The 9,462-nt window shown below is 57.0% G+C and overlaps 1 protein-coding gene across 1 annotated transcript in view; it reads left to right on the top strand.

Annotated features, from left to right (window-relative positions):
• TSPEAR (thrombospondin-type laminin G domain and EAR repeats) overlaps positions 1–8,234 on the top strand; it is a gene marked incomplete at its 5' end in the record, with an annotated part of 8,559 nt that extends 325 nt beyond the window's left edge. Inside the window, 9 exons of the mRNA XM_008935861.1 lie at positions 1–125; positions 698–854; positions 1,279–1,410; positions 2,348–2,580; positions 5,134–5,320; positions 6,615–6,844; positions 7,125–7,312; positions 7,674–7,775; positions 8,081–8,234. The exon at positions 1–125 is cut by the window's left edge and continues 5 nt beyond it. Of these exons, the coding sequence (XP_008934109.1) occupies positions 1–125; positions 698–854; positions 1,279–1,410; positions 2,348–2,580; positions 5,134–5,320; positions 6,615–6,844; positions 7,125–7,312; positions 7,674–7,775; positions 8,081–8,234 (1,508 nt within the window). The remainder of the gene's footprint in view (positions 126–697; positions 855–1,278; positions 1,411–2,347; positions 2,581–5,133; positions 5,321–6,614; positions 6,845–7,124; positions 7,313–7,673; positions 7,776–8,080) is intronic.
• Positions 8,235–9,462: the final 1,228 nt, after the last annotated feature.

Below are 9,462 nucleotides of genomic sequence, written 5' to 3'. Positions count from 1 at the left end.
AGTTGTCCCCTGCCTCTTCTCTGCCCATCTGCAGGGTGGTGGAGACACCATTTCCAGCCTCTCTGTCAGTGAAGAGAGCCAGGTTCTACCTGGGCAACAGGAGGAGAAGGAAAGGCGTGTTCACGGTAGGTGCCCCGTGGTGCAGGGCTGGCTGTGGGGCAAACTGCACCCCCCTTTGAGCCCCCTATGCTGCCAGGGCTTGAGCTATGGTGTGGGCAGCAGAGGTGGCCGAGGGTCCCACTGCTGGGGTCAAGGCCCGTCTGGGTGTGGGCACACAAGGGACAGTGCTGGTGGCTGGCACTTTGGGGGACAAAGGTGTTTTTAAGAGGATGCTGTCAGTGGTGCAGTGGTAGGAAGACAGTTGATGACACAGTCTCGTTGGTATAGAAGTCAGAGCAGGGCCTGATTGTGGCTGGTAGGGAAAAGTGGAGGCTGTCAAAGCCATCTGCAGCTAATGAGCCCTTTGCCAACGTTCCCCTTGCACCACCTGTTAAATTGCCCAGGATGGAGATTTTGGCAGGCTGGACGTGTAACAGGGATCTGATAAATGTCTGTGAATCCTGCAGAGGCTTCCACAGCCCAGGAGGGAGGGCATGAGCAAGAGGTGTGAGGGAAATCCAGGGCATGAATCACCTGTAGTTTCCATTTCTTGGTCTTGCTGGACTCACTCTCCTTACTGCTCCTCCCTCATTGCCAGGGCTTGCTGAGACAGCTTGTCTTGCTGCCAGGAGCCGATGCCACCCCTCGCATATGCACCACCAGGAACTTCAAAGTGGCAACACTCTCTGTCCCCACCATCCTCCAGGATCTTCCCACGAAGCCAGCGAGCAACGAGGTGCTAAAATACCCCTACGGTCAGTAACTCCCTGTGGCACAGGCTTGGCTGGCCTCCTCCTGCCCTTGTTGAGGAAGGCTCTTAGCGTGGGGCTGGGCACAGAGCAGGAGCAGAGGGGAAGAGTCCCCAGCACCCTCTGTTTCTCAATATGCATGTGAGGTGGAACCCCTGTCCAAAATCCCCCTGGAGGGCTGGAGTGCCCGTGCCCAGGTCCCTTGGCAGTGCTGGGCTCGTGCCAGTAGCCCCACGGGTGCCAGCCCTCCAGGGCTTTCTCAGCTGATGGCTTCCCAGCTCGGAGCCAGGATGCTGTTTCCCCCATTCCCTGGTGCCTGTCCTCAGGATGGGACTGGGACATCCAACCCTCCCTGTGTGCAGGGGGATGAGCCTTGCTGCATCTCTGTGGTGGGTGCTGAGGCCTCTGCCCTGCTCCTCTCTGTGCCCAGAGACCGACACGAAGGTGACCCTGGGGTCCCGACCACCCTGCAGCAGGCAGGAGAAGGCACAGTTCTGGTTCAATGCCTCCCAACGAGGGCTGTACCTCTGCAATGGCAGCACCTGGATCTCTGTGCTGGAAGGTACTGGTGTGCAGGGGGCTGGCGGGGCTGGAGGGAGGCTCCTGCAGCAGAGGAGGAGCAGAGGCTCACCCTTGACAGCACTTTGGGGTGAAGACCTCGAGGAAGCCATCCTTCCCCCTCTCCTGGGGGTTTCATACGCTGGTGCCCACATGATGGGTTTGGATGAGCTATTTGTTCTCCACAGGAACTGGCAGTGGCTGGACTTCCCATCCTTCCCTGCCTCTGGAAATCATCAGAATTGGCACTGTGTCCTTGTTTTCCCAAGTAGGCCTTGTGCTGGGATCTTGCTGACCTGTGCCCCTTGGTGCCACCAACATTGGCCTTTCTTGTAGCCCTTCTTTTGCCATCTGTCCCCTACAGTGCCCACCCGTTTGCCATTCATGCTTTTAGCATTTCTGTTCTGATTTCTGGCATTAATTCTGCCTAGTCTTCCTTGACTTCTTCCAGAGCTCATGCTGACTCCAGCCAGAGAAAACATCTGGTGCAGGGCTGCTGCAGGTAGGCACAGGCTAACTTGACGGGTCTCAGCAGCCCAGGACCCTTTGCTGTAGGTTTTTCATCTCCTCCTTGTTCTCTTTAGGATAAATATACCAACCCACTTGGTAAGAAGCCATCAAAACCTGTAGCATGTCATTCTTCCTCCCTCCCAGAGGAGGGAGACGACCGAGCAGAGCATTTGGCAGCCCTGCCCTCCACCAGAGAGCAGGCAGGGGTGGATGGAGCTGGGTGTGCTGCCAAATGAAGTGGAGTCAGGCCTTTTACCACCCCCTTGGCTTTTGGCCCTTGACCACCAGTGACTCTAGGACCTTTTCCCCCCATAAAGCTCCATACAGCAAGGAGTGCTGCTGAGCCAGCTCTGCTGTACAACGTGGGGCACCTCTCAAGGCACAGTCATCTGGTTTGGACCTCATCCCTCTTTTTTTTTGTGATTCCCTAGTCAAACAAAGGCTGGATTATGTGGAGGAGTACCAGAACCTGATGACCAACTCTGAGACAATGGGTGTTGAGGTCTTCACCATCCCAAAGGTGGGACTGTTTGCAGCCACTGCCAACCGGTACACCCCCCCGGGATCAGCCATCTACAAGTGGACTGATGGGAAGTTTGTGCCCTACCAGAACATCCCCACCTACCAAGCTCAGTCCTGGAAGTATTTCACCATAGGAAAGAAGGTAAATCTGCCTGGAGGGTTATTTCAGTGCCTTTGTATTTCAGTCTATTCAGCTGCTACTGCCCAATGCTGGCTTCTCCTCTGAAGCCCTGAGTCTTGGGCGTGGTTTAAAGGGTGAATCTCTCTCTCCTCTCTCTCTGATGGGGTCATGCCAACACACAGATTCAGCCAATAAGGGTCTGTCTGAAGGACTGCTGGCTGATCTGTGGGCTGCCCACTGTGTTTTACTGTTTTTGCCAAGACACAACTACATCCACCCAGGCCATTTCCAGCAACTGATGCTGGCAGCACAGGTAATTGTGCATCTGGAGCGCTCTGATCTCTTCCCTAGGGATCTCCAGGATGTCTGTAAGGTCAGCCTCCAAAGCCAGTTGTTGAATCTGGGTCTCACCACGTGCTGGGGTTCATTTCTAGCAGGCTTTCCCTGCTCCTGCCTCAGATGTAGTGAGTGCCAGCCTCAAAATGTCCTTCATGCAGAGGGCAGAGCTGTGGCCCAGCCTGGCTTGGGTGTGCCCATGGCTCAGCCTGCACCCTGCACAAAGGCTGACCACCCTGGGGAGCAGGTTTTGCTCTGATCACCATTTGGCACTGTGAAGCGAGGCATTGCTCTTGAGGGGACAGAGCTCCTGACGTGGGAGCACAGAGAGCAAAGCCCTCCTTGACCTCTGAGTGTGGTGGGCATCCTGCCATGGATAAGGTCTGCTCTGGCATCATCACCTACCTGTGGTCTTAGAAAGCCTTTGGGGCCTGTAGCTCCCTCCTGAGACCCACCGAGTCCAACCTTCTGTTTTTAAGCCCTCTTGCTTTTAAGTGATTCCAGGACTTTGGAGCCATCTTTCCTCCCCTGGCCAATCTGCCATGAGACTTCTGCAGAGTATTTGTCTGGTTGCTCTCCCTAGGGAGCTACATCACTTTGTGAGGAGCCCCAGGCAAGCCAAATAAACATCTGCTGAGAGCCAGCTCTGTGCAGAGCTTCCAGAGGAGCTGGCGTTCCCCCTCAGGCATGACCTGTTCTGGCTTTGTCACCAGATGCCATACAGGGTGGCTGCAGGGCTCCCCCACCTCGAGCCCTGTGCTTCAGGGCACAGAAGGACAGGCAGAAGTCCTGCCTCCAGGCTGGATGGCACCAGCAAGCTGCTGCTGCTCAGGTACAAATGGGTCACATCCTTCGTGACCTGCCTGAAAGTTGGGTCTTGCAGTAAACCTTGCCAAACCTTCATGGGCAGGAGATGGGCTCCTCAGCTGGATTTATCTGCTGATGGGAACTGCCTTGAGACTCCTCAGTGTTAGTCTGGACTTTGACTAACAGAGATGGGCAGGCTCAGGTGTCCCAGCTCCCTGTGGCTCTCCCACAGCAAAGCACCCGGCTGCTCACCAAGGTTCATGCTCTGAGGTTGCCTTCAGGTTTTCACTGAAAATAACCCAGTCTAACTAGGCAGGATGGTCTTCCTCTTGCTCAGCATGGGACAGGTTTTCTAGTCGGGGCTAGTCTTGGTGCTCCAGAATGCCTGGGGAGAGAGGCAGCACCCTGGGTGCATCTGCCCTTGCTTGGCACGTTTCTGCATGGAGGTGGTGACCAGGTAGGTGTTGCACCAGCAGTGCTATGGATCTCTCCAGTCAGCCTGGGTTCCTTGCACACACTGCAAGTAGGAGGCACCTCTGTAGCACCTTGTTACTGCACCAGGACCTCCTGATGCTGGGTTGGGGTGATGAGCATCAGAGAGCACTGTTAGGGTCTCCTGGTGGTTCCTGACAATGGAGAGTGGGGGACAGCAGGCTCCTGAATTGTGGGGCTAGATCCAGGCCCTCTGAAGCTGTGTTTTTAGAGATGCTCTGAAGGGTCTTCCTGTATGGGGGTGCTCTCAGGGAGACCTGCCCAGTGCTGGGGATGCATCTTCCCTGGAGGGACATGTGGACCCAGCACAGGGTGGAAGGTCTCTGTCCTTGGAGGTGGCTGAGCCTTGGCTGGACAAAGCCCCAGGCTGGTGCTGGCAGGGTCCTGCACTGGGCAGGAGGCAGGAGACCACCCCCACCAGCAGTGTATTGCTTGTGGACCATGTCCCTGTGTTTCTTTGTGGCCCAAACTGAGACATAACCTCTGCCACTCTGCACGAAACGCTCTGGGGTGGTGGAGCCAGAAGAACACAGCACCTGCTCCCACAAGCTCCCAGCTGTTGTTACCATGGCTGTGCTTTGTCTTCTGAACAACCTTTCCTCCCTGGGAAGGTTTGGCAGCACTCCCTGCCCAGCCTGTCTCCCCAGCTCTCCCCCTGCCCAGCTCCGGGTCTCTTCCTCGCCCCAGCTCTGCACGCAAGCGGTCACCCCCACAGCCCCCCCATGTCCCCATCCCCCTTCAGGGGCATTGTGCTGCTTGGGGGCTGCTCGGGGACCCCTGCCAGCCAGAGCTGCCTTGCCACACACCACTCAGCTTGGTCCCTGGCCTTGCATCCCATGGGCATGTGCCCCCCACCCCTCCCATCTTCCCCCTGCCCGTGTTTGTCCACGCCAATTTGAGAAGAGAAAACCAAGACGTCCTGGCTTGTTATTTTTTCAGATCTTCCTGGCGGTGGCTAATTTTGAGCAGAACGACAGGGGTCAGGAGTTCTCTGTGATCTACAAGTGGAGCCGCAGGCAGGAGAAGTTCCTCACCTACCAGAGGATCAGCACGCACAGCGCCAGAGACTGGGAGGCCTTTGTCATCGAGGGGGAGGCTTTCCTCGCTGTGGTCAACCACAGGCAAGGTACCCAGCCTTCTGCTCCCTGCTGGGGCAGGCAGCCCTGGGGGGGTGCTGGGGGGATGCACAGCACCCTGCTCGAGAGCATCCTCCCGTTGCTGGGGGAACACCTCAGGTTCCTGCTCCCCAGGCAGCCTCTGCAGGAGTGCAGGTGAAGCCAGGGAGTCGGTGGATGCAGCTTGGGAGCCTGAACCCTTGCACTGGAGGAGAGGAGAGCACTTGGGGAGGTGGCTGACACGGTCTCCCTCTGGGTTTCTGACTGTGGGGGAGAAGGATAAGAGTAGGGATGGTGTCTTTGCTGAATCTCTCTGCTTCTTTTCATTTATTCCCCCAGTGCTAAGTACTAGGTAACAGTGAGGGCAGCTGCACGGGTTTGCAGGGGCTGAGCCCTTTCAGAAGGCAAAGCCTCAGCCTTGTGGGTGCACAAGAAACCAAGGGGAGCTGGGAGCCTGCTGATGTCCCTTCCTCCCTGGGTACCCTGTAGATGTGATCCAGCCTCACTACCCTCCCAGGCCTGGAGTTCTGGGCTGGGATCTGCTCTCCAGGATGCTTCCAGCCAGCTCCAGTCCCTCAGCTGGTGGACTCCTTCCCTGCCAGCAGGGATGGCTCCTAAGGCACCATCTCCTCTGGCACCAGGCTTAAAGCTCAACGTGAGGTTGAGGTGCTTGAATGGAGCCCAGGAGCTGGAAGGAGCACGTGCTTTGGTGCTGGTGGCCTCAGCCTGGGTGCTCAGCACTGAGCAAGCTGCAGGCCGTGGCATCCCCTCCCTCTTTCTGGAGTCCATGCCATCAGCAGGGCTCAGCCCTTGGAGGTCCCTGGCCAGCTCCAGCACTCAGCAGCTGAGCGTAGGAGCTTGGCAAAGGAGCTCTGAGAAACACCAGTGTGGTGCTGCTCCAGCTGTGCCCCCTCCCAGATGTGGGATCTTGTGTGTGAAGGGTGGTGGCACCCCGTGGGGGCAGTAGCTCAGGGACTTGGCTGGGACAGAGCTTGGCCACCCGAGGATGCTGGCACCCCAGTGAGCTGCTCGTGTGGGGCACCCTCCCATCCCTCCTTGGCCAGGGGCTGCCAGGAGGCTGCCAGCACACACCTGGGAACGAGCTGCCTCTGTGGGGATGGAGCCTCGAGGCAGGGATGGAGCCCTGGGGTCTTTTTCTCTGCATCTTGGGGAACAATTGGGCACTAGCAAAGAGCTTTGCAACCTTTTACATTGCTGAACCTGTTTCTGGGTCTTGTTTCTTACACAAGGCAGGTGTCCCTTTTCCTCATGGTGCATGTCTGTCTGTCTGTCTGTCTTCCCCAGGGAACAACCACAACATAGACAGTGTGATATACAGGTGGAACCCCAGGACAGGGTTGTTTGAAACCAACCAGACCATCCCTACCTCTGGAGCCTATGACTGGGAATTTTTCACCATCGGGCCATATTCCTTCCTAGCTGTGGCTAACACATTCAATGGCACATCCACTAAGATCTACTCACACATCTACATCTGGCTGAGTGGCTCTTTCCAGCTCTTCCAGTCTATCTTGGTAAGGCTTGGCCACTGATCAAACTCTATTCTCTGGGTCTGGACAAGCAAGTGAATAATTACAGAGGCTCTTTATTCCTCTGGAAATAATAATAATAATAGTTTCCCACTGATTCTCCCATCAGGAGTGATGGAGCAAGGTTTATTATTTTATTTGGAGGGTTTTAGGAGTGGGTAATTTCCCCGCTGCACCTCCAGCAGGTCCCCCCACACCTTGCAGCATCCTTGGCTTGCAGAGGCTTGTCCACATCCAGCTCCTCATGTGGCTTCCTTCCCAACAGACTTTTGGTGCTGCTGACTGGGAGGTCTTTCGTATCAGGGACAGAGTCTTTCTGGCTGTTGCCAACAGCCACAGCTACGACAGCGGGATGCCAGCACCCTCTAACTTCTATGCCATCAACTCCTCCATCTATGAGCTGAACATCACTGCCCAGATGTTTGTCAAATTCCAGGACCTCCTCACCTACAGGTACCTGTGCAAAGGGTCAGGGTGCTCCTCGGTCCATGTCCTCCCCTTGAGCAACCTGGAGGTCTCCTGGAGGATTCATGCAGGCTTTTCATGCTGCCAGAGGCTGGAACTGGTGGGGAGGACAATGGGTGGCAGGGCCTTGGCAGTAAATCCTGGTAGGAGCTAGGAGAATGCCCTGGATTGGGGGAAAAGGGTAGATTTCCTTTCAGGAACAGCCTGGGAAGAGCAGGGGGGTTTCTGTGTATTCTCAGGCTGGCAGAGGTTGGTGTGGGGTGGGCTCAGCCCCACAGACACACAGCCCCTTCTTCAGCTGGCCAGGGAGGGGCCATCTCACCCACCCCTCTGCTTGCTTCACCCTCAGTGCCCTGGACTGGGAGTTCTTCTCGGTGGGAGATGACTCTTTTCTGGTGGTAGCAAACTCCTTTGATGGCCTCACTTTCTCTGTTAACAGTATTATCTACAGGTACTGCTGTGGGAGGGCAGGGCTGGGGGTTTGGGGGGTTGTTCCCAGCAGGGACAAACCTGCTTGGAAGCCCAGTGGTGGGGGGGACCCTCTGCAGATGCTGGTGCATCTGCCCAGGGAGGACAAACCGGACTGCTCCTTGTTTCTGGAGAGGTTTCTAGGTGGGAATGAGAAGCCCCAGTGAGGGACATTCCACCTTGACCCATAGCAGGGAGGTGGGAGATGCCAGCCCCATGGCTTGGCTTTTCTGCCCCCCTTCAGGTGCCCAGCTTGTGCCCCAAGAGCTAACTACCCTCCCTGTGCAGGTGGCAAGGCTACGAAGGCTTCGTCACGGCTCACCACCTCCCCACGGTTGGCTGTAGAGACTGGGAGGTGTTTCACACTGCTGAGGGCTCCTACCTCCTCTACTCCAGTGCCAAGGAGCCGCTTTCCAAGGTGCTCAAGCTGAAAACCACCTGAGGTGGCTGAGACATGCTCAGCTCATCACCAGGATCAGGGCAAGCTGGGCATCCAGGTGAAGATGGACCACGAGCCCAGGACTGCCTACAGCACCAGCCCTGCAGCTGGCTGGTTGTGTGCTCCACAGGAGGGGCAGAAGGAGGAGGGGCGTTCCAGGGCTCTCTGCAGCCTTGTCTGGGTGTGCTGGCAAAGGGGCTGGGACCCTGCTTTGGTGCTGTTTCTCCTGGGCAAGCTCTCCTGCTCCACTCCAGAGCCAGTCCTACCCAGGGTGCCTGGCACCCAGGCACTCCTCCCTGCTGGCCCCAGCGTTTGGCTGCCGTGGGCTGTGCCCAAAGCCAGGGAAGAGACAGCCCAGCGTGTGCTCCTGGGGTGGGCGTGTGGCAGGGAGGAGGAAATGGCCCGTGAGAGATTTGGGGAAAAGCTGGTTTCAGGCTTGGCTCTGGCTGCCTAGTGCCTGGGGCTGTGGTGCTGCTGAGGACCCAGCTGGTTCAACAATGCCTGCTGCACTTGGTGTCCATCTTCACTGGCCTCAGCACCCATCCCACAGCTGCCAGTGCCTGCCCACCCTCCTGCTCCACTGGGGCCAGTCTTGGCTGTCCTGGCCAGGTGATAAATGTATGCTGAACAAATCCATAGGTGTGTACAAGGACCAGTGCTGGTCCTTGCACCCCTTTGCATGAGGCTAGCAACTCCTGAGCAAACCTGCTGTGCACTGGGACCAGAACAGCTACCAGGTGCTTGGGAAAGACCTAAAACTCCTCCAGGTGAAACTGTGGCCTCCTCTTCTTTTCTTCACCTTTGCTGGGGGACTCTTCTGCTTACCCAGAGCTCTAATAAACTGTGTGCACCATCCCACGTGCAAGCTGCAGGTACCTGAGCTGCTCTGCCCATGGCAGACACTTCCCTCTACTCAACAATCCACCCTTGAGAGAGACAGGGCCATGTCCATGGCCACAGGTGACCCACAAGAATGAGGTAGCCCTGAGCACAGTGGGGTGCTGGGGTGAGGGTTCCCCTCCACCTCCTCCTGACTGGGACCCTCTGCATCCCTTGCCTGGCCCGGAGCATTGCTCAGCCTTCCCCAACCCCAGGTTTCCTACAAGAAGAGGCCGAGGGGGTCATGGTCTGAGCTGCCCCAGGCTCCAGAAAGCTGCTGTGGTCCTTGCAGACTTCCCTCCTCCCCTGGCCCAGCCATGGCTGCAGCTGACTTTGCCAGGAAGGACCATTT

This window comes from Merops nubicus, unplaced genomic scaffold (genome assembly GCF_000691845.1).
Source record: "Merops nubicus isolate BGI_N331 unplaced genomic scaffold, ASM69184v1 scaffold29412, whole genome shotgun sequence".
NCBI lineage: Eukaryota > Metazoa > Chordata > Aves > Coraciiformes > Meropidae > Merops > Merops nubicus.
The sequence above is the reverse complement of the archived record's forward strand: the minus strand, read 5'-3'. Positions and strand labels throughout refer to the sequence as shown.